The sequence below is a fragment of the Cervus canadensis genome, chromosome 12 (assembly GCF_019320065.1).
Source record: "Cervus canadensis isolate Bull #8, Minnesota chromosome 12, ASM1932006v1, whole genome shotgun sequence".
NCBI lineage: Eukaryota > Metazoa > Chordata > Mammalia > Artiodactyla > Cervidae > Cervus > Cervus canadensis.
In genome coordinates this window covers 13,676,199-13,700,546 of record NC_057397.1, presented here as the reverse complement: position 1 = coordinate 13,700,546, position 24,348 = coordinate 13,676,199, and the positions used below count along the sequence as shown (strand labels likewise).

Sequence of the window (24,348 nt, the reverse complement as noted above, 5' to 3'; positions counted from 1 at the left end):
CTGTGGGCTTTCCGTGGTTGTCCAGACCTACGCTAGTTGCTCCAGTTTTCCTCCCAGTTCAGAGCAATCAATGGTGCCTACTTAATCTTCCGCAACTTTAGGAAAATAGTGTGTACGTGTGTTTCAACCAATCATTTTCTTTTTTTGAAGTTTGACCCTTTAACGGGTTAGCTTAACATTCTAAGAGTCTTTACATCCTCATGATTCAGTATTAGACTCATGGAAAAAAGAAATACAGAGTGACTTAAACCCTCATTTTCACAGGAAAAAAATATATGTATACATACATATCTAAGTGTATATGTGTGTATTTACATCACAAACAAAACATGGAGAGCTATACTTAATAACTTCTCAAAATAATTCCCAAATCGGATTTGGTTTTATTAAGCTTGCCAACTATCTTTAACTTAGTCTGCCCTGGACCATTTGGTTTTTTCAAAACCAATCATTTATTTAAAAAAAAAAAAATCAAAAGTATTTCTTATTTCAGCAGAGTTTGTGGAATGTTTCATTTCGAAGTTATCAGATCTTCAAATTCAATAATCACAGTGATTCTTCTTGACTAAATGTTGACCCTCATTCTGTGGGTGACGGCGCTACTGAAACTTCAGGTTGCTTTCGGCGTCTCGTGGCTGTCCTTCTGTCTTGGAAAGGTCTGTCTGTGGGCTGTCCATGTGGTTTCTCTTGCCTGAGTGTGCCTGAGTGTTCTCTGAGCCTTTGTACTGAACAGCTCTAAAGAAATTTTTGCGTTGAATTCTGTCGTCTCCGAGGAACCCAAACCACACGGTCCCCTCTGGCAGGTGGGGCCGGGATGACCTGCTGTCTCGGGGGACACAATTCTGCCCCTTTCCCGTCATGGTGACTTTGGGGTAACGCCCCCCCACTTTTTAAAAGTGATAATCCTTTCCAGTCCTCAATGCTGTGGTTATGACACAGCCTCGTATACCTTTGGGAGGAAGGTAAGACACAGTTCCCCTTCTGCTTATTGTGCTAAAATTCATGTAACATAAAATGGACCATGTTAACCCCTCTAACGTGTACATTTCATTGGCTTAAGTGCATTCCCAATGCTGTGCAGCCGTCACTACTGTCTAATTTCGGGATGTTTTCATCACCCCAGAAAGACATCCCCTGCCATTTAAAACCGTCATGCCTCATTCTCCCTCCGCTTCAGCTCCTGACAACCATTCATGTGCTTTCTGTCTGTATGGATTTGCCTATTCTGGACCTTTCTTATAAAGGGAATCACATAATATGTGGTCTTTTGAGGACACAGAGTTTTATGAAAACCTTTGCTTGGAAGCCTGGCGTGAGTTCGTCTATGAAATAAATGGGGCATGCTATTTGTTTTAAATGATGGGCAGTGGGATTAGGGATGAGGGAAGGAACCACACAGCCTTTTGACTCTCTGACTTGGATTCTGCTCATCCTAGGAAGAGTCCCTGCAGCCCCCTCTAGTTCTCTCTCTTGCAGGGGCTGTCTCCCAGAGCTAAGCCACGGTGACGTACGATCATAGCAGTGAACTTGGGCGTAAAGATGTAAGAAAGCTATTTGACTTAAAGCCCTCTTAAATTTTATTTTACAAGTTTTAAATCATTTTTGAACCTGGACATGTGTATTTTAACAACATTTCATGATAGTTAAAATGTCTTGGTTTAACAAAAGAATATATGTATATATATATATATATGGAACTTTCTTTCAGTCAAGTCAGACGTATTTGCCTTGAATCCTTCAGAAGTATTTACCTTGAATCCTGCATGAGCAATAACTGAGGGCCCCCACAGGGAAGACATTTATAACTCAATGAAGTGTACTGAGACAGGGGTACATTGCTCCCTCCAGGAACGGAGACTCTAGTGGAGGCAAGCCAGTTATAGTTGTCCCTCGGGATTCAAGGGGATTTGTTCCAGGGTCTGCCGCATACCATGAGATGCTCAAGTCCTATAGTCAGCCCTTCATATCCGCGATTCCATATCCACGGACTCCACCAAGGATTGTAAACAGTACACAAGCCACGGTTGGTTCAGTCTGCGAATGCAGAACCCATGGGTTTGGATGCCGATTCTGTATTTACTGAAAAAAAATCCATGTGCAAGTGGACCTGTGTTCAAACCCGTATTATTGAAGGGTCAACCGTAGTTCAGTCTGGTGTGCTCAGCGCCGTGATGAGTATCAGCAGAGAGTGCGGCACTGGGGCAAGGCAAAAGGAACCCGTTTACGCTTGGTGTGGGCAGGTGATGAGGAAGATGAAAAGGGATCAGCTGGTGGAGAATGGGGCAGGGGCTGCTCAAGGTTCAGGGAAGGGTGTGAGCCATCATCATTTACACGTGGGCACCAGAACCGAAAGGAAGGGTGACCATGCTGCAGGGTGGGGGGCATTTATTGTGTGACCCTGAGTCAGCTTTAGGGGTGAACTGCGAGCCACGGTGACCCCCACTGCCCATCCTCAGCTACCTGCCTCCAGATGGTTCTATTACTCAGCCCCATTTCTGATCACATCCCATTCTAGACTGACTTTCCCCCAATCACCCTTCTTTTCCTCCACGTGGAGAAAGCAGAACGCTGGAGTGATGCCGAATCCTTTTCACTGGCTCAGTGGTTTCCACGGCCCTGGCCACATCAGGGTGAATGTTTGCATTTCCTGCTGGTTTCTTCTGTGCTTACGAAACTGGCAGAAACCCCTGATGCCCCAGAAACTGCAGTCAACGCGTAGATGGTTCTCCCTGCTCAGTGGTAAAAACCGAGTGTGTCTCAGCCCCCTCCAACCGCCCCCCTACCCCCGCTTCAGTTTTTGAGGAGGAGTAGCCCTGGGAGTCCTCTTGCCCGGAGGGAGCTCCCACCTACAAATCTGAAGTCTGGGTTATCTGTTGGTGGGTCACCTGGCTTCCTTGCCAGGCATAGTACAGAGGCTCTGTTCCCTTTGTCCAGTTAGGGGAGATGGAGAAGAAGCAGACCGCTCAGAAAGTGGTGTGGCCCACACAAAGAGACCCTTGGGTGTGCCTCCAGGCGTGGTCAGAAATTGTCCCCCCAGGACCTCCTGAGTGACTGGAGTGAGCATGGAGCTGGAGGTGGCATGCCCCAAATTGCTGGCAATCCGAACTGCGAGACCCAGCCCTGGAAGGAGGCAGCAGCACCAGAAGTCTCCCCTGGATGTTTTCTCTAACCACCTCCCTCTGATGCATGTCAGCTCTCTGAAAGATGACACCCCAAAATAAAAATCCTTCCTGAATGCTGAGATGAGGGGCTACAAAGAGCTGGTTCATGGTTCTAGGCTGTTTTCTCCACTTCCCGCTTCCCTCCAGTGAGCATCCCTGGAAGGGGTAGATTGCCACATCAGTGCAATTGGGAAACATGTACCTTGAGCCAAAACCAACGATTGTTCTCTATTGGAACCAAAGCTGGAAAAGTTCCCTCTGAGGACAAGGGGGTGGCTGTAAATGCAGACAGGTGATCCCTGAGACCCTCTCCAGGGCTTGTATGACCACTTGTAGCCTTGCGATCTCTCTGGACTTTTAGATGCAGCTGCGCATAACACAGCAGGGACGACTGTTGAGTCACTGCTTCCTTCTACACTTGGGAAAGGTGTGATAGGAGCCTGCGAAATATTTGAATGGGTACAATTTTACTCGATGGGACAACCTGTGTGAAGTGGACAGGGGAGGACTTTTTAATGAGTCAGCATTGGAGAGCTGCGGCCTGACATACGTTCTGGCCCAGGAAACGCCAGGTAAAGCCATCAGCAGAGTGAGCAGGGAGAAGGGAGAGGTCAGTGGGTGCAGCCAGTTGTGCCAGCCTGGGCTAACAGGCTGATGGGGAAAAGCATACCAAAGGGCAGCCTGATGCCTTCTGTCTTAACAGCAAGAGTGGTCAGACTTTCCTCTTTAGACCCCATGTGGTTCGGTGAGCTGTCCCTGACTGTGGTCAGTGGAGATGTGGGAATCTAACCCAAGAAACTCCCGCAGGGGACTGTTGTGTATGTGGTAAAAGTGTGGAGTCTTCGGAGGCCAGGGGATTCATATTTCATACCTGGGAATGCTAGGTTATAAACAGACTATGCAGATCCACCCGAGGCCCAGAGCTGTGAGCTCCTTTCCTTTGCAGAGCTGGTCTCCGGGAAAGCCTTGGCCTGCTCCAGCTCATCAGGTGCCTTGCTTGTGACTCTGGCTGCAAATGGCTGATTGTAGGAGTCAAAAGAGATGCAGAGAAATGTCCCTGTGCATGAGGAGACTTTGTCAAGGTGTAGATCACCTGGCTTCCCTGTGGCTGCATTTAGAGGCTGGGAAGATGCTTTTAAGGGGGCAGGGGGAGGACACAACAGGAGCCCCATGCTTTTCTTAGTGTTAGTTTTGCCAGAAGATAAAAAGGACGATGTGCTTGAAATACCCATCCCCCACACGCCATGGTGTTGATTAACCCCGTGAACGCTGAGCGGGTGGTGTGGTGCAGGGCTAGATGGGCAAATGGGGGTATAGTCCTGCCTTTCTCAAGTTGCGAGCCTGTCACAGTTTTCACAGGGTTAATTGTTTCACTTCTGGTGCCTCTCTTTCATTCATAAATTCTCCATGATTGCCACAGAGGAGCCCTGTGAGCCGAGTGTGTTTTGCACGTTCAGGACGTAGGTGTCAAGGGCCTCCTCTGGGCTAGATACCCTTGGCGGCTCTAGTGCCTCTGCACTCAGGCCATCCCCAGGATCGCAAAGGCCTCTGTTTTCTGACATCAGTTCTCTGCACCAACCAGGTGTCCGCCAAGTCACATCAGTTCAGATACTAGCTACCTGGGGTGGGCTTGGACCCCATGGACTAAGAACAAGATTTTCTCCACCTCAGTCACCAGCCGCAAGTGAGATCCACAAGCTACCCACCTGTGTGCCCAGCCAACCTCAAATTTAGGGTTTCCCATGAACCCCCTCAGGTTTGACAGTTTGTTAGAATGACCCACAGAATTCAGGAAAGCACTGCTTTTTAGGGCTGCTGGTTTACTATAAGGGAAAGAAATGAACCCCCAGGTGAGGCGCTCCATAGGATGCAAGGTGGGGCCAAGGTGGGTGCAGTCTCCTTGCCCCTGACAGGCATGTCAGTGTATTTCATTGGAGCTCACTGCGCCAGAGTTTTTATTGCATTTAATCATTATGGAGGTAGGCTGTCTCCTGCTGAGATGCCCAGGGTTTAGGAGGAGGGCTTTAAAGATGCTGTGTTACTGCCAGTGGCGCCTAACACTTCCTAAAGCTCATCATGTGCTGGGTCTGGTGGTGAGTGCATTATGTGAATGAATCCATCTGCTTTCACGACCATGTGAACTCGGTGCTGTTTTTTATGTTTAACAGATGAGTGGAAACTGAGGCACAGCCTGTTGAAAGAATAGCGGACATTGAGTTTGTTCGAAAGTGTTCAAGCCCAAAAGCTTCCAGTCTTGTCTGATGACATCTCTCCTTCTTTTGATCTCTGGTTGGCTTTGCTTTGGAAAAATCAATCAAAAACTGCTGCAGGATATTAAGGGTAGAAGATGACGTATGTAGGAATAATAAGGACAGCTACCTTTTGGTGGAAAGAGGGCGTTTTTCATTCCAAATTCTAATCTTCAGCATCACCTTGCATGTCTGTCTCTGAAATTATATCCTGTATTTCAGTGTTTATATCCCTTATTGCATTGACTGCAGATGCCATCAATGGTAAGATGCATTATTATTTTCTCAATGATGAAAAAAAATTTTTAAATGCTGTGTAAACTATGACTCCTACTGACTGTAAGATAAATCTTAATTTTTAAAGTATAAACATGAAAAAGCAGGCATCTTCAGATGAAACACAGTGTTTGCATGAGTGTGTCAGGGACATATGGAAGTCATTTTATGGGATTCTAATCGCAGAGCTTATGTGTGCTATGAGCATGAAGCTATGGAGAATGCAGGCTTTTGAATGGGAAAGACGGAGAGTTGGCATCTCTCTGCATCCATTCCTAGCTCAGGGGCTCTTGCACGCCACCCTAATCTCAGTTTACCCCTCTGTCAAATGGGGGTGGTAATTCCTGCCTTGAATGTTTTTGTAAAGATTAAGGAAAATGTAAATGTTGGGAAAATATGGAATCTTGGTTTCATTCCAGAAAGCTTTGTGAGTTCTCCCTACCTACTTATCAATTCTTTTTTTTCTCCTTTGAGGGTTCTGCTTTGGTCCATGACATGGTGCCTATTAATAGTGCTTTTGCCCCAGGAGCACTTTTTTGTAAAGAGAGTAATCATATGATTTCCCCTGTTGGGGAAAGTAAAGGGGCTGCTGGCTGTATTCACCAGAATTCTCCAGCATGAATCCAGCCAAGACCTGGAAACTCGCAGGGGAAAAAAATTCTCGAGACTGAGATGATTTTTTACAGAAAAGGCCACAAGCAGTGCTTTACTCAGGAATTTTGTCTGGAAAGCCTGTTTAAGCCCGCTCTTCTTTTGGCTGATGGGCGGCCCTGGAATTTGTTCGTTTTCCAGTGTTAAGCCATTTAAGGGCACAATGGTTGAATAAACTCAGTAAGCAAACTCAGCTCGTGCTATTATATAGTGCCTCATGCATGCGCGCTCAGTCACGTCCAACTCTTTGTGACCCTCCCCCCCATGGACCGTACCCCACCAGCCTCCTCTGTCCATGTGATTTCCCACACCAGAATACTGGAGTGGGTTGCCATTTCCTCCTCCAGGGGTGTCTTCCCAAGCCAGGGATCAAACCAGAATCTCCTGTGGCACCCGCACTGGCAGGGGGATTCTCTACCGCTGAGCCACCTGGGAAGCGCCTATCAAGGCCTCATTCATTTGCAAATACTTGAGTACCTGACTTCCAGGCAGGTGTGCTGAGGTAGAAGGTACAGTGCTGGGCAAAAATATTCGTGGTTTCTGTCCTCGTGGGGCTTCCTGATCACCAGGGGCGACTGCCGTCCGTGGAAGAACTGGAGACGTAAAGATGAAATGAGAACTGGGAGGAGGGTCAGGAAGGCTGTGTAGAAGGAATCTCTGAGAATTAAATACGAGAATTTAGCCACCGAGGGTTCAGGGAAGGCTTCTGTGAAGAACTGTGACCTAAGAATGAACAGATGCCCGACAGCTGGGGCGGAGGGAGAGGGGATGTTTAGGTGGGTGGAGCCAGACGCTGGAGCAGTGCCTGGGAAGTGGGCACGGGGTGGCGGGAGATGGAGAGTGGTCTCAGAAGCTGACCCACGCGTGTCTTGCAGGACAGGCCATGTTCAGGACATTATTGTTTTGGCTGCACAGTGCGGTGGCATCCAAGGTCTTAGTTCCTCATCCAGGGATCAAACCCATGCTCCCTGCATTAGGAGTGTGGAGTCTTAACCACTGGATCGCCAGGGGAGTCCCCACTGAACTTTCTTGAAAGCAGTGGGAGCTACTGAAAAGTGATAAGATTTGCATTTTGAAAGTAATTCAGGGCTGTTCCAGGCACGTTCGTCCAAATGCGGTCAGAATGACCTCTTAGGGACTGATGGAGCCGTCCAGGTGAGAGATCGAGGTGGTGCAGTGAGGGCGGCAGAGCAGAGATGAAATAGGAGACAGAGTCAGGTCCACATCGGAGCTGTTGCAGTCATCGGCAGTGGCTCTCCTAACATTGCTGATGGGAGGGAAATGAATGGGCTTTTGTGTGTTAAATCAGTGCTAACACAACTCCAAATTTGTGGACCTAAAAAGATGACTGTAAGAACCAGTATCTCCAACTGAGACATGGAATGATTTCTTCCACGGTGTTTCTTTTTTTTTTTATAAATATATGTTGTGGTTACTGAATTTAAGAAATAAACATTGTGTTTCTAGGTTATGATATATCCCACATGGAAATGTATTCACTATGACTATAATTATAGCAATCTTTACAGATTATACTTATTTTAGACTACTATAATTTGAAAGTCCTTTAATTATAACATAATACATATTTAAAATAACTTGACTAATCATAGAATGATTTAAATTTATATTTACCAGATTAGGTAACACTTGGTTCTAGTCACTTTGCTTTCCTATGTCAGTGTATTTTTAGAAATCAGTGTCATTAATCACAGATAGATGTGCGCCTTACAACTTGTGAAAGGAAGTAAAGATACCCATTTCCTCAATTTCTTATAATTATAGGCTAGTATTGAAAGAAATTGCTACCATAATTAAACTTTCCACCTCTGGAATTAAGAACATGCTGACTTGGTCCGTGGCCCTCCATGGGTCCTCAGCTGGAGCATCCTTGGAGAGATTGAGAGGCTTACAAGAAGGCCTTGGGGCCCGCCACAACCACGTGGCCTCACTGCAGGCTTGGCCAGGCTGTTTGACAGGTGGTAGAGAAACAGGGAGTTTCATCACCAAAGGGCTTGTATCATATACACAGTCAGTGTGCGTGGATTCAGCTGCACAAGCCAGCATTTTGTTTACTTATTTTTAAAAAGGTTTTGGCTGTGCCTTGCTTTTGAGATCTTAGTTTCCTGACCGGGAATTGAAGCTGGACCCTTAGCAGTGAAAGTGCAGAGTCCTAACCACTGGGACTTCCCTGGCAGTATAGTGGTTAGCAGTCCGTGCTTCCACTGCAGGGGGCATGGGTTCGATCCCTGGTTGGGAGACTAAGCTCCTGCCTGCTGTTCAGCCCAGTTAAAAAAAAAGAAAAAAGAATAGAGAAAATTCTCAATTTCATGGGACTGGGGTGCCTGCACACTCGCCTCCCTGCAAGTCCCCCTGGAGAATGAAAGAGTGCTCTGACAAGTTTCTTGTCCACAAAAACTCATGAAACCTATGACTGTGCGACTGGGTGATGTGTGAAACTGGCTCCCGGGCAGAGAAACTGGAAGAACAGGTAGAATTATCGGGGTCAGGGAGGGATGGTAGCTGATACACCTAAAAAGTTCTCAGAGCAGATTCTCACATAATTGTTGGATAAAATCCCTCCGTATGGAATTAAACACTGTGTTTAGCTGCACCCAGCACACGTGTGTGCTCACCTGACCGTGAGGACTCCGTGTACGGACCACTGACTGTACTGGAATGCCATCTAAGGCATTTTCAGGGACAACCTTTGTCCCCGATTTTCCCTTCTTGTGCTAACTTAGAACTTAACCCCTGCCAAAAATCCAGTGACTTTTGCTAGTTGGATGTTCTTGACACCTGACTGCCTTTCTGGCTCCAGAGGAAGCTTTCTCATCTGCTTGTGAGAAAATAACAGAATATATTCCTACATTCAAGGCAGTTTTCCCTGACACTGTACTTTTTCAAACCAAATAACACATTGCATCTAAGTGTTCTCTGGGGCATTCTTAAAGAGGAGGGTATGTGGTGACTGGTCAGGTCCCTTTCTAGGTGGCGGGTGGAATCCAGTCCCTCGACTTGAGGCAGCTGATGGAGGAGGAGCAGGAGGAGTCCAGTGTCAGAGGGTCAGGCGGGTGCGCTCTGTCTGCCTGCCTGCCCCTGCACTGCCCTGGACAGTTCTCCCCTTCTCCCCTCCTCTGAACTGGGAGCAGGTTGGCTTAGAGAAACCCTAGTGCTCCCTCCATGCTAACATTCTGTTTAAAACACCTATTGAGTATCTGTTGTATGCATTTATTAAACACCTGTTGAATACCCATTGTATACACCTATTAAACACCTATTGAGTACCTGTTGTATACACCTATTAAACATCTGTTGAGTACCTGTTGTATACACCTGTTAAACACCTATTGAGTACTTGTTGTATATACAGAGAGCATTTCACTGCAGACTAGGCTGGGAAAGTCCATGCCTCTGTCCAGAAGGAGTTTAGAGATTTCTTTTTCTGGTTCAGGTGATAGGTGAGCCTGGGAGCCCAGTGTGGAAGCTCATGAGCTGGTCTCCTGATGGTCACCTTCTTGTCCTCAGATCAGATTTACAATAGCCATGCCCTCTGACACAGTATCTATTTGCCCAGGTTTATCCATGTTTATGCAGACTTCTTCTGTAAATATTCTCAGTCCAGGAGCCAAACGGTGTGTGTTACAATAACTTTACTCAGCAGTTGTGATGAGAGCGGGTATAGACAGCCTGTAAATGAATGGGCGTGATTGTGTGCAAATAAAACTTTATTTACAAAGACAATTGCCTCACCAAGTTCTTGAGTTGTTGAAAAGTCTCGAAATGGGTGCCTCTGCGTATCTGGGGTCTGTGGATGGGGCCAGGTGATTCCCAGGCATGGGCCAGCCTCAGTGCCCAGGTCCCCTTCAGTCCTCCACCAGCAGAGCTCTGACTGCGGGTCTTTTTGTTGCTGGGCTTGTCCTACAGGGAAGGGCCTTCAGGACCCTCCATCAGGGAGTTAAACTAGCTGCCAAGGGTCCCAGGGGGCTCCCCAGAGCCAGGAGAGCTGATGTTCACCCCCTTTGTATCCCGGGACAGACTTCTCTTTCAGACAGAGGCTCTTTCATTGAGCATGACCCAACAAAGCCAGCTTGTGCCCATTTTTGGAAACATCCACAGGCCTTCACCTTGTTCTTCATATCTTGGCCTCTTCAGAATGCAAGTCAGGAGACGTTACCCCAGGACATTTTACTTGTCATAAATAAGCTAGGACAAGCATCCCCTTTGGGCACTGGAAATTGGAAATGGCTGATCCTAGAAAAACAGCTTCTTCAGATCCTTTCTGGGTATAAATAAATGAGTTTTTAGAAGTCCTGGGGAATTGTGGTTTCCACTCCAGCAGGGACCCGAGGGAGGAGGACACTGCTTCCAGGAGCTGCTGTTTCAGCAAGCCAAGCTCCGGGCTTTGTCTCGTTTGCAGGGCGAGGTGACATCCAGCCCCAGCTGGACAGCGCACTCCAAGACGTCAATGACAAGTATCTCCTATTGGAAGAAACAGAGAAGCAGGCTGTCCGGAAGGCTTTGATCGAAGAACGCGGCCGGTTCTGCACCTTCATTTCTATGCTGCGGCCCGTGATTGTGAGTCAGTGGAAAGTTCCAGAAGGCTTAAACTGCCAGTTCCGAGGAGACCCTCCTTGTTTATCTGGAGGCGCTGAGAAGCCGCCCTGTGTCAGGAATCATGATGGTGGAGTCACGTTTATGAGCCAGTAGTTGTCTGCAAGCTGCTGATGGCCGCACGGCCCTCTCTGTATTCTGAAACTGGTGGTTCCGCTTGCTTTTTCTCCCCAAGATGCCCCACAGAGTTGTTCCCAAAGTTGGTCCCCAGACCAGCAGCATCACCTGGGAAGTGATTAGAAATGGGCATTCTCAGACCCAACCTAGACCTACTGAATCCACAACTCTGGGGCTGGGAACCCCACCCAGTCATCGGGGCTTTTTAAACAAGTCCTCCAGCTGATTTTGAGACCCGGTGACCAAGATGAGTGCCAAGGAGTGACTGTGAGGTTAATAGAGGAAAAGCCTCAGTGAATCCATGCAGATTTATTTTTGAAGTCAGTCAGTTGTGTGCCTTGAAGAGTTCTGCTGGAGCTTTTCTTGAGGCTGATAAAAATGCACCAGCTGCCGTCCCTCAGCCCTGGCAAAATGCCCAGATTGGAGTTGTTCCCCTGAGCGTAGTGCTTTCCCGTGAATCGTTCTTACCTGGGCCCACAACCCCAGCTTAGCTCCTTGGTGATGTCATTCTTCTACAGTCCATAGTTTGCCTCACTTGCCATTGATTAAGCTGATGAAAAAAAAAACAAAGACAGGGCTGTTAACCTCCAGTGAACACACATGTGCTGTTACTTCGGTCTGTCAAATCTGGACCAGAATATCCCCAAATGGTGTTATCTGCTGAAGCCAATTGACTTCCAGGGGGAGGGGGCGGGCGAGCCTTGGCTTGCGGAGGGGGCTGTGCTGCAGGATTCCACCCACAGGCAGACTGCCCCCCCTGCCCCCAGCAGGGGTGCCGGCCCCCAGACACTTCTAGGAAGGCCCATGTGTTTGCTGTGGAGCTCACAGATCTCTCCGTGGTTATGGCCGATTTCTTGTTCTCCATTTCCCCAAAGAAAGGGCTGGTAAATGGCTTCAGCACAGATGTATCAGTCCCGGTGCTCCTCTTCTGAAAAGCTGAAAGTATAGATACTGTCCCTAAGAAAAACAGCTGGATCCAGATGATAAAGTGAATCATGCACAGTAACAGGTTGTAAATTACTTTCAGGAAGAAGAAATCTCAATGCTGGGGGAAATCACTCACCTGCAGACCATATCAGAAGATCTGAAAAGCCTGACCATGGACCCTCACAAACTGCCCTCCTCAAGTGAACAGGTAGGCGTCTTGGGATAGGTGCTCAAAACAAACCCAAGAGATGAAGGTTCAAGGTCCTGAGGGTTCCTTGCGGCAAAACCTCATCTGAAATGGTACCGTGTTTTACATTGTGATATGTGGCTGTCATCCTCACAGGTCATCATAGAGCACCTACTGTGTGTCAGGCCCTGCTCTGAGCTCTTACATAGACTTCCTCTGTGAATCTCCACCATTATCCCCATTGTACAGAGGACCCTGAAGCACTGAAAGATAAAAGTCACTTAACCAGGCAGTTACTGGTAGAACTAGGATTTAAACCAAACTCGCAGTTTCCTCAGCCCATGCTCTTAATCATGTGTTTGCCGACCCTCTAGAGGTAAACTCCCCTAGGAACATGACGGTGGGGTCTCTTGGTTATCACTCTAAATCATTCTCTCTGGATTTCTCCCATTCTAAGTAAGGAATGAATGAGGATCTCACTTATGAAAAAGGTGACTTTATGTTGACTCATTTGGTTCATGTGACATTAATACTATGTTCAGTAGAGCAACAGCTGAAAAATCACATGCTTTTGCTTTTGCCTTTCATATGAAATTCTTATTGTTGCCTTGGGAGCCAGCTCAGCAGACAAATTTGGGAGCTTATATTTTCCATCTTGCAAAATTGCTTTCATTAGACTATAGCCTGCAGGCATTCATTCACTCAGTAAGCAGATATTTATTGAGCACCTACTATGTGAATAGAAACTAGAGCTTACATTCAACTAGCTCTTTGTCAAGTAAGGGAGACAGATGTAGGAGTCAAGAACTGGTTTGTTCTTGATTCTGTCAGGTTTTATTGGTCAGATGGGGACATGAGTAACTATCAAGTGGCTAAGATGTAAGGTCAGTTCAGTCGCTCAGTCGTGTCCGACTCTTTGCGACCCCATGGACTGTAGCACTCCAGGCCTCCCTGTCCATCACTAACTCCTGTAGTTTACTCAGACTCATGTCCATTGTGTAAGATCAACACATCCTAAAAGCATTATCATCTGTGTTGTGCTGTAAACAAAATCCCTATAGATTCTAACCTTGGTGTAAATGTCTCTTGTGAACTGTAACTGTAAATCTTTTTCTTTTTTGACAGGTATGTTGTGGTTTTCCTCTCCCTTCCCCATTAATTATATCTTTGCTTGTCTCAGAAAAAGGATTATGACACTGATGGATTGGTACTATGATTCTTCCATTGAAAAGAAAACTTCACAACATATTTTTCTTTGCTCCCCACTCCTCCATGATGGTGGAATTTCTACGTTATGACGGTTGTTAACATTTGACGGATAACGTTTCCCTTCTCAGCACTTTGCTGACCCTCCTGCTCTGTCCCCTTAGGTGATTTTGGACTTGAAAGGTTCTGATTACAGTTGGTCATACCAGACCCCACCCTCTTCTCCGAGCACCACCATGTCCCGCAAGTCAAGCGTCTGCAGGTAGGTGAAGCCAGGCTGGGCTGTTGCCTCGGGGATATGGCATTTCGCTTTACACTCATTGTGAATGTTGGAGCCAGTCTTGGGCTGTGAAATAGTGCATCTTAAACAGGAAATGGTGATCGGGTGAAAGGGTCCCATCACAACTCTGGTCTCACTCTTTAGTTTTGGAATTAATTTTGGGCTAGAAGGAAAAATCCCATCAGACCTTAAATTGGTGGACACAGCTTTCTCTCTCAGGGTACATGGTACAAATCTCCCCATTTTATGAATTCTCACTGGATTTTCCTGTTTAGCAGAGTAGGAACCAATGGGCTCCCAAAGGGTGAACAGGGGTCGCTTCTCGTGCAGACGCAACTCGCTGTGGCCAGAACAGATGAAGGCAGTGACGGTGGCTCCCGCCCTCATTTGCTCCCCAGTCTTTGTCTCAGGGCTTCACAAAGTGAATAGAATCCCTGATCTGTTCACCTCTCCCACCACCACCATCACTGCTATTGTTAACCTGGTGACTCAGGGTCCATCGGAATAGTCCTGCCATCAGTTGGCAACACCGTTCCCTGGCAGCGTGCTGTTCAAGACCGTTCTTTACTTGCTGATGGCCAAGTTGGTTATTCTCTTCCTGTGAGGGTAGAAACACCCTCATGCATCACGTCCTTCTTGGTACACTCTCCCTGCTGATCTTTTTCTTTGACTTTTCCAAGCCGAATGGATTTCCTCTTCCTGTGACTTGGCGTTGAGAGTAAAGAACAGGATGGAGCGTGGGAATCTCTGTCTACACACGTGTGTCTGTGTGTCTTTGATTTCATGTTTGAGCTCGTGTGGTGTACAGGCAGCAGGAAGTTCAGACTTGAGATGCTACAGCCTGACATTCTGCAGCCCGAGGATGGTGTGTGGTTTCTTGTCATCTTTTCTGTGCTGTGTGTGTGTGTGACGCATCTCCTGAGGATTTTTCCTATTGAGGATTTTTTCTTCGTTTGGTAGCGAAGAAAACTTTATCTTGTTAGTATAAAACAAAGCTGCGTGAGTCTCTTTCTGTAGTTTTAGTGTCAACAGAAAATCCTGTCACATGGATACCGCCAGCCCTGAGCTTGCTGTAGTGAAATTGCCATGAGCTTTGCTGTCAGTTCTCCACATGCCCTGTTCTGTCTGACGGGCGGGGCGGGGAAGCAAAACTCATGATAATTATCCTTGATCTCCTCCAGCACGCTTCGCTATATCTGTTGGAATGTTAGCACCAAGTCATTCCGGTATAGAACACCAGAACAAGGTAGTCAGCCCTTGACTATCTTATTAGCTGGCCGAGTTTGTGAAATTTGACAGGAATCTCTTGCGGAGTTAGGAGCAGAAACCACAAGTCTTCTAATCCCAGTCTGGGTTGTTTATTTCACGCCTTCTGACGCTGCTACAGCTGCCCTTTATCTGTCAGCTCTGCCTGTTTGGGCCAGGAGACTTTGTTCAGTTTTCTGGGTTTCATAATTTGAGTGATTAGACAGAGTGTAGGACATACTGCTTACGACTGGAAATGGAACAAGCAGAAGTCCAGAGGGCAAGTGTCATTTTCCAACATCCTGTTTACTGTTCCATCCTGGAAGCAAACAGCTTCGATTGATGACCTTTAGTCCCTGAAAGCTGCCTGCCTCTTGCCAGGTGTTCTGTTTGCTAGGCTCACAGATAGTTGAACAGAGAAGTACCTGTGTTCAGGGTCAAGCCATTCATTAAACCACCAACTTTGTTAATATTAATAAAATGTAAATACATGAACACAGTTGCCTCACGTATGAGTATCTTGAATGAGGCACACTTAGGATGCAATCACCTTGAGAAATCTCTTGGTGCCAACTGATGGTTGGCCAGCTTGATCCAGATGGTTCACCTGAGGAAGACACTTGGGTGCTCCAACTAGGTCATGCTGAAGCCTTCATGTGGTTTTTGTGAGTAGAGGATATGAACCTTTTTCCTGCCTCAGACATCGAGTCCCCTGGCTTTGCTGGTCGGTGACACAGCAGAGCTGGGCAGCACTTGACTCTTTAAAATCACAGCCTTGCATCCTAAAGATGCCTCATGCACCGTCGGAGAACCACGTCTCCACAGCTGGTCCCCCCCTCTCCCTTGCTCACAGTGAAAAGACCTTTTGTTTACTCGCTTAATGATTGGGTGTTTTGAAAACATGCCTCCGCGCTGCGCTGCTTCTTGGGCGGGGGGCTGGTTGCATGATGCGCTCTCCCCTGTCACCCCTGTCCTGTCCCGCTGCCCCCGCAGCAGCCTGAATAGCGTCAACAGCAGCGACTCGAGGTCCAGCGGCTCCCACGGCTCCCACTCGCACTCGCCCAGCTCCCACTACCGCTACCGCGGCTCCAGCCTGGCCCAGCAGGCGCCCGTGCGGCTGTCCAGCGTGTCCTCCCACGACTCAGGCTTCATCTCCCAGGACGCCTTCCAGTCCAAGTCGCCGTCCCCCATGCCGCCTGAGGCCCCCAACCAGGTAAGGGTGCCCTTGGCCCCAGGAGCGGCCGCCACACCTGAGGCCCTGGATCAGCCTTGATGGCTGGAACCAGAGAGCTTGGACAGACCCTAGTCGTCTGACACGGGGAACCTCTGGTTTAATTTCTCATCTTTAGATGAGCTGATCCCCTAAAGGGAGAGATAAGGTAAGTGGGGGTTAAAGCTTGTGATCAGGCTTCCCTGGTAACTCAGACTGTAAAGAATCTGCCTGCAATGCAGGAGACCTGGATTCGATCCCTGGGTGGGGAAGATCCCCTGGAGAAGGAAACGGCTACCTACTCCAGTATTCTTGCCTGGAGAATCCCATGGACAGAGGAGCCTGGCGGGCTACAGTCCATGGGGTCTCACAGAGTCGGACATGACTGAGCAACTTTCACTCACTCAAAGCTTGTGATCACCATGCGGGTGATGGTTGTCACGCTGTTGGAGAGTTTTCACACTTATGTAGACAGACTCAGAGTCTTGGCCACTCTCTGGCGTCCCTGTGCCTAGCTTGTCATGATGTAGTCATTATCCCATTTGCACAAGGGGACAGAGATTCTGCTGTTGAACAACGCCTCGGAGCCCTTCCTTGGCACTTTCAGCTTCCTTGCATCAATTTGTGATGAGGATGAGAATAAGAAAGTATCTTCAGTGGCCATGCAGGTAATTCTGTTGGCACCTTCCTCCTGGGAGAAGGGAAGGTGTTGAGTCTCTGAATACAGTTGGGTTAGATGGCACTAAACGCCCAGCCCAGTGGGTTCAGAAGAACAGAAGGCAGGAGCTGGGCATCCAACACCCTTCACCTGCTCCGCTGGGTCCCTTTTTTGTGTCAGTGGGTTGGCGTCTAGACTGGTAAGCACAACGTACAGACAACCAGGAAACGTGAACATCCAGGATGTCCCCTCAGCGCCATCTGCTGGGGAGCGTGGTGACTGCAAGCCCATTGCATATTAGGTTTGCCAAAAAGATCATTAGGGTTTTTCCAAAGTAAGACGTTACAGAAACTTTTTTGGTCAACCCTATATAATACATTTTGATACCAACCACAGCCTTTGGCCCAAGATCCTTTGGATTCAGAAGGTCACGTGCTTGTCTTGTTCATCCAGGTATCCAATTTGCCTGACAGTCAACAAGTATCTCCTGTGTGCCAGGTACCATCCTAGGAGCGCCTGCCTGTTATCTGTATAGTCCTGCCAGCAGCCACTTGGAGTGTTGTTATCCCTGTTTTGTTGGGGGAACGGGCTCAGAGATGTAAAGCAGTCTGCCCGAGTGGCACAGTTGTATGACCTGTAGTCAGGGATCTGAAACAAGGGTTTTAGCAACTGGTCCAGTGGCCTTTCTGCACCACTCTGGCCATAAGGTGCCCCTAGCAGAGTGTTCTGGGGAGCGCTCCACGTCAAGGAAGCATCTGTCATGTTCTGGGAGCCAGACAGCCACTCGCATGATTCGTCTGACATTGGTGAACCCAGGGCTGCTCAGCCTGGAGCCCCGCCTTTGGCATTTCACAGCTGTCCCCGGGGGCACTGTTGCATCTCTCTTCCTGGGGTCGAGATTCAATTTTAAAAAGAAATGCTCAGAGCTAGGAGCTGCAGCTTTAAGTCCTCTACTTGTCCTAGCTGGGGCGCTTTGGCTCACTGTCTGAGAGGTCCTGTCTCGTGTGGCACTAAACTGCACCTGCGTGTCTCGTGAGCCTAGAGTGAGCATGGTCGGACAGGGAGCAGGGATTTGCAGCTCCTCAAAGGCTTCTCTAACGTGCAGCGTCATTCTGTGTGTGTTCTTAGTCAACTGATGCATTAACAAAATCTTGTGTGCTGACACCCCTTCCTAAAAAAAGAGGCCATGCACTCCAGCCTTGCTGTGCGTGTGTGGATCAGGCTGAATGAAGCGGGGTTTCTGCCTCCAGTCATGTCGAGGGAAACAGAAGGCGGGCTTGTTGCGATTTACTTAAATCTGAAAGCCAGTGCCTGAGATAAATGCTTGGCTAAGCAACTCTAGGGTAGTTTGAGTGAACTCAGGGATGCTGCAGAATTTAATTGAGAATTCTGTTTTTCTTGAAAAAGGCATTATGGCTGCTTCAAAGGCAGAGGGTAAATTTAAGGAGATTGTACACCTCACACAGGCCAGAGGGTGTAGTTTCCTGGGGGAAGTTTTATTACCTTTATTTGGGTGGGAGAAAGGGAGCACACATCCATAAGCGGGGCGATCCCTCAGGTGCACGGGTGTAAATGAATGCCATGTGGCAGGATGTATTCAGAATTCTCCCACTGTCCCCCACTCTGCTCTTTACAAGTTGTGCCACATGTGCCCAGGAGAGATGGGACCACGTCTGCAGCGGGGCTCCTGCCTAGAACCGTCCACTCCATCCACTCAAGGGGCTCTTCAGAAAAAAATGAGCAGAAGTCAAAGGAAATAAGAACCTGTAGTCCTGGGGTGCTTTACTGTTTCTTTTTTTCAAATTGAACTTATTTTAATTAGAGGAGCCAAAATAAGTAGTTCTGGTAAATTATAATGGTAACTGGCTTTTGTTTACAGTTGGTTAAGCACTACATACATAGATACACACACACATGACCTCATTTAATCTTCATCCAATAGATATTATTGATCTCTATTCTAAAGAGGGAGGAAAAATGAGGTTTAAGAGAGATTAAACCCATGGTTCCTAGCCTGGGAAGTGGCAGAAAGGGGACTTCAAACTTTCAGACTTCAGTCTGAACCTGGACTGCTAACTAAACACTGAGCTGGGGAAGCAGCTGGGACCTCCAGTGTGGGGTCTGCCCTTGCTTTGGCTCCGAGCAGCCGCGTGCACATGGAATGCCTTTTTGGTTCCTTGCTCTTGTAGGATGGGAGCACCAGCTTTCAGATTTAAGTAAATTCAGATTTAAGCTCGCCTTCTGTTCCCCTCGACATGACTGGAGGCTGAGACCTCGCTTCATTCAGCCTGATCCACACACACACAGCAAGGCTGGAGAAACCTTCCTTTGGTCGGTGAAAGTTGGGGGACAGACACGTGACTCTGGCCTCCTTGCCAGTGAATACAGGGACACATCCAGGGAGAGAGTAAAGAGGCTCAGACTTGCTTATACGGATGGGCTGAGATTGCAGTTAACAGAAGAAAACTGAAAGCAACGTCTGGGTGGGCCCAGAGCATGCCCCCCGGGGGGACACACTTACATGGGAGAGATGGTCATTGTCACTCATCCATTCAGCACTGCTCGGCACCTGCCACGTGCCAGGACAGGACCAGTATGTCAAGATGGAGTGATGAATTAACAGGCAGTCTCTGCCTCGGCTGAAGCTTAGGACCTGGGAGCAGGTGCCTGGTTGACACTAGGAGACGGGTCGGGACTGGAGGTTTATAATCAGATCAGCCTGAAGAGATGTTTTGTCAAGGCAGACCTCAGTTCTGTGATGTCTCAGATCTCACTGGATGGTTCATCCTCCCTATGACGGCCACTAGAAACATTGCCCTAACCAATGGACTTGACTGCCCACAGCCTCAAAATCACCCCCCAGGCAGAAAGACCTAAAATCATGTCCTGTGAGGATATAGCTTCACAGCTGGAAAACCACCCATTAGGGATTCGGAGGCTGCATGTGACAAAGGGGGAGAATCCAGGAATTAGAGCCATTCTAAGGAGACAAGGGGTTTCCCTGGTGGCTCAGCGGTAAAGAATCCACCTGCAATGCAGGAAACGCAGGTTCAGTATCTGGGTTGAGAAGATCCTCTGGAGAAGGAAATGGCAACCCACTCCGGTATTCTTGCCTGGGGAAATCCCACGGAGAGAAGAGCCTGGTGGGCGACAGCCCATAGGGTCACAAAAGAGTCGGACGTGGAGCCAAAGCCCAAGCTGGGGCGTCAGTCCTCATGTAGTAACAGCCGGGCACCCGAGAGATGTAAAAGGAGGCGCAGGGAGAAGTGCCCTGGGGAACACAGGAGCCCCGCACCGCGACCAGAGCCCCTCTCCCGGGCCAGGCACGCAGCCCATGCACTACACACACACACCCCGACGTCAGCGTCCCGGGCGCGCCACAGTCCGGCGGGTCTGGGTCTCACTGGGCATCACGCTTCCTTTCCAGGGCTTGGAAGCCTCTGTGTGGGCGCAGCTTTGGGGGGAAATAACCCTAACTCTGCTTCTCTCATCCTTCTCTCTGTGCATGTCTGTCTCTCTCTCTGTTGCGTGACCTTCCCCCCCCCCCCGCCCTCCCCCATCTTTTTATTTTTTACGGGTGACCTTTTGTGGCGGCACGCGGTCCCCACGCGTGGTCCCTCCCGGCTGCAGAACTCGTCGAGCTCGGCCTCCTCCGAAGCCTCGGAAACCTGCCAGTCGGTGAGCGAGTGCAGCTCGCCCACCTCGGTCAGCTCAGGCTCCACCATGGGCGCCTGGGCGTCCACGGAGAAGGTGACCGGCTGGGGTCCCAGCCCCTCCCCCGCCCCCCGCCCCGCCGCGGGAACCCAGAGACTCAGAATCTCCAAGAGCGGCCCCTCTCGGGACAGAGGGAGGGACGAGACTGAGGGGTTTTTCGGGAAGGGGTGCCTGGCTCCTGAAGCAGTGACCTTGCGGTCACCCAGAGGGAGAGGAAGGGGTATGGGGAACTCGGAGGTGTGAAGGCTTCTTCCCAGGACATGGATGGTCATCCATCTTTCCTCCTCCCCCTCCCCTGCACCCCGCCCACCGTGGCCACCTCGTCACCCTGTCTTTGGATGTGACATTCCACCGCGTCAGAGGCTGTGTGCTTTCCTGCCTTTTCGTTTGCAGCCCCCGCTTCTTTGCCCCAATTTAGAATCTGCTCCTGAACACTCTGATGATTTGGAATCCTGGAAGGAACAGCTTCAGCTGATGGTGTTGAGTTTTGAAAGCTGCATAATGAGATGAGCAAATCACCATCACTGTGAAATTATTAGTGGAATAATCGAAGACCATTGAGCACTGCACATATAGGGACACCGATCATTTCCAAACTATTCTAAATGTAGATACAGTATTTTCCCCCACTGAATGCTTGGTGTCAGATAAACGTGCATTCTTTGCCCCCTGGAGCTCTTCTCTCGCATCATGGACTGTCCATGAGCAGCAGAGTCCCTGACATTTGTAAATACTCAGGTCTCCCCCATCCCTTGAATGTCAATGCCATCTTGTACCTCCACGCTCATCCTGTTGTATTAATTTTTTTTTTCCTTTTTTCCTCCCCCCCTTTTTTTTGTTTCCAGTTGTCTAACGGGTTTTCTCACTATAGTTTATCAACTGAATCCCATGTGGGGCCCGTAGGGGCGAGCCTTTTCCCTCATTGCCTGCCCGCCTCCCGCCTGCTCCCTCGGGTCACCTCTGTCCATCTTCCAGACTACGCTCATTATTACACCATTGGGCCCGGCATGTTCCCGTCATCTCAGATCCCTAGCTGGAAGGTTTGTGTCTCTCCCCCCTCTCCCCCCTCCCTCATTGCTTCTGTGCTCGCCTCTCTTCTGCCCCCACGATTCTCACCCCGATTCTCCCCTCAACCCCTTCCTCTCACACTCTGCCTTCTTCCCCATAACACCTCCTCCCTGAGTAAATTCTCCCGGGGGGGACCAGAAACCAGCAGGCAGCGCTGAGGCAGAGCTGTCCACGCAGAGCTGAGGTTGGAGTGGCTGGGCTGTAGGAGACACCAGTTAACCCCGGTTAGGCCCCAGTAGACCCAGATGGAGCACGGTGGGGATGTCTGGTTCCTGAGTGTACGTCCCGGTTCTGCCCTCCTGGGGGATTCCTGAGGGAGCCGCTGATACCGGGGACTGTGTACCCCAGACTGTTCCCCTGAGTCCCTTATCGGGGCATGGTACAGAACCATGCCCCCAGATAGGTTTTGGCTTTTTTTTTTTTTCAAATCTTCAAAGTCCATGCAGACTTTATTTTTCAGTCTTAATGGTTTATATTAAGACATATAAATCAATAGACATTGCTTTAAAGCAATAAACATTGCTTTAATATAAAAAGTTTTTATATTACTTCCTAGCAAGTACAATTGACGCCCAGAGGATATTTCGAGAGGTCCCTAACTGGAATAGTAGGCCCCTAGGCAGCCTACATTTTGAACAAGTGGTGCAGACCTCTCAGACTCCTCAGAATCCTTCTTCCAACCCAGGGGCCTTCCCTTCCTCTGTGAGGACCTCAGAAGGCACGTCCCCAAGTGCCCTTTGGGGCTGCTTCCCTGAAGTGAGGTTCAGCCTCAGGGAAAGTGTCTGACGTTCCTTTAGTGCTCCCTGGTGGCCAGGCTATGCAAGTGCGATCAATTGAGCCCATAGGCCAGGGGCTCCCTCAGACAGCGGGGGAGGGCCTAGTCCCTGGGGACGTCTCTCCACTGGCTGGTGCCTTTAGACTCGGCAGGCAGTTGGTCAGCTGTTTGGTGGCTGTAAGAGTCTCCCCCAGGCTCCCTGCCCAGTTGTTGTGGGTTTTCTGTCTTTGGGCAGATATGAGGAAAGGAGAGGTACCCAGGGGGTCCCCAAAGGACTGTCCATTCCCTTCTGCTAGCACTGGGTGAGGGGAGAAGGGGCTGCTGGCTTGTCCCGGCGTGAGCTCCCCCTCGGGGACCAGCCGCCTTCTGTGGGTGGGCAGCTGTCTTGGGGGGTTCTCTGGCCTCCAAGTGGAGGCCGAGGCTCTGGCGCCTGACCATGCTTGCTCCACTCAGGACTGGGCCAAGCCAGGACCTTACGATCAGCCTCTGGTGAACACCCTTCAGCGCCGCAAAGAGAAGCGAGAGCCAGACCCCAGCGGAGGAGGCCCCACTGCGGCAGGAGGTGCCCCCGCCGCTACCGAGGAGGCCCAGAGGCCAAGGAGCATGACCGTGTCGGCCGCCACCAGGGTGACGCTCTTGTTTTCTTCGGCTGGCCGGGGCCCTCCACACCAGGCCAGGGGACATGTGCTGGCCGGCGGCTGGAGGGACCTGAGCCCTTTTCCCTGACTCCCTGGTCTATGGCATTTAGAGGGCCCCCAGGGAAGGTCTCATATGGGAGTTAGACTCTAGAACTTTCTAGAGCCTGGGTAGGGCCCAAGCAAGCTGACAGCCTCCTGGGCCCACAGACCAGTGGTGGTCATGGGAACAGAGTAGGATCCAGACAAGGCCCCACTGGAAGAGTGGAAAGGCTCCGGGGTTATCAGACAGGGACTCATGGCCCCGGGGGCTCTCTCTTTGCTCCCCCCTACAGCCTGGAGAGGAGATGGAGGCCTGTGAGGAGCTGGCCCTGGCCCTGTCTCGGGGCCTCCAGCTGGACACCCAGAGGAGCAGCCGGGACTCGCTCCAGTGCTCCAGTGGCTACAGCACCCAGACCACCACCCCCTGCTGCTCCGAGGACACCATCCCCTCCCAAGGTAGGAGGCAGCCTAGGCTTTCCAGCCCGGCTTCCTGAGTGGTGTCAGGTGAGGACGGGGGGCCCTCCCTCCTGGGAGGAGGCAGACGTCCGTCCAGACACCATTGAGCATCTTGGAATGCTCGGGAGGGCTCTGCCTGTGATTGTTATGTAGCTGCCATCCAAGGAAGTGGCCAGACTTTCACAGCTTCGCTTGTTCTTCACCTTCAGGGTTCAGGGCAGTTCCCAATGTGAACACAAGATGCTGTTAATGGTACTTTATCATTTGTGTTTGGCACTTTATAATAAGCACTTTGGGCTTCCCTGGTGGCTCAGAGAGTAAAGAATCCACCTGCCAATGCAGGTTTGATCCTTGGGTCAGGAAGATCCCTTGGAGGAGGATGGCAATCCACTCCAGTATCCCTGCCTGAAAAATCCCATGGACAAGGTTGCAAAGAGTCAGACATGACTGAGCCACTAAACAGACGAAAACAGACTAAGCACTTTATTGTCCCATTTATTTGTCACAGCCACTTACATAACATGTATGCGTGCTCACTCAGTCGTGGCTTGCAGCCCCATGGACTGTAGCCCACCAGGCTTCTCTTCTCTCCAGGCAAGAATACTGGAGTGGGTTGCCATATTCTCCTCCAGGGGATCTTCCCGACCCAGGGATCAAACACTGCATCTCCTACATTGGCAGGCAGGTTCTTCACCACTGCGCGACCTGGGAAGCCCATGTGTATATTTATCCTCATTTTACCTACATGGAGACTGAGGCCCAGGGTTCACACAAGTAATAAGAAGCAGAGCTAGAGTTTGAAGCTAAGATCTTGTCAAGAGTCTGAAGCCCAAACTCCTAACCTGTTCCAGCCAAGTTCTCTATGAACCGCCTCTCT

The 24,348-nt window shown here is 49.5% G+C and overlaps 1 protein-coding gene and 1 long non-coding RNA gene across 8 annotated transcripts in view; one reads left to right on the top strand and one right to left on the bottom strand.

Annotated features, from left to right (window-relative positions):
• The window catches only part of MTSS1 (MTSS I-BAR domain containing 1), a 160,699-nt gene that overhangs the window by 132,589 nt on the left and 3,762 nt on the right, over positions 1–24,348 (top strand). For 3 of the 7 annotated variants that reach the window (XM_043483435.1, XM_043483432.1, XM_043483431.1), the window contains 7 exons: positions 10,758–10,915; positions 12,096–12,203; positions 13,553–13,650; positions 15,907–16,126; positions 21,341–21,535; positions 22,792–22,965; positions 23,309–23,471. In XM_043483435.1, the coding sequence (XP_043339370.1) occupies positions 10,758–10,915; positions 12,096–12,203; positions 13,553–13,650; positions 15,907–16,126; positions 21,341–21,535; positions 22,792–22,965; positions 23,309–23,471 (1,116 nt within the window). Of the gene's footprint in view, positions 1–10,757; positions 10,916–12,095; positions 12,204–13,552; positions 13,651–15,906; positions 16,127–20,411; positions 20,532–21,340; positions 21,536–22,791; positions 22,966–23,308; positions 23,472–24,348 lie in introns of all 7 variants that reach the window. The other 4 variants (XM_043483434.1, XM_043483433.1, XM_043483436.1 and 1 more) reach the window with 2 other exon arrangements.
• On the bottom strand, positions 10,910–21,092 carry LOC122451004. The gene is made up of 4 exons (XR_006272287.1): positions 20,823–21,092; positions 11,895–12,004; positions 11,537–11,618; positions 10,910–11,176 (listed from the first exon to the last, which is right to left on the bottom strand). It is a non-coding gene; the product is annotated as an uncharacterized LOC122451004 (long non-coding RNA).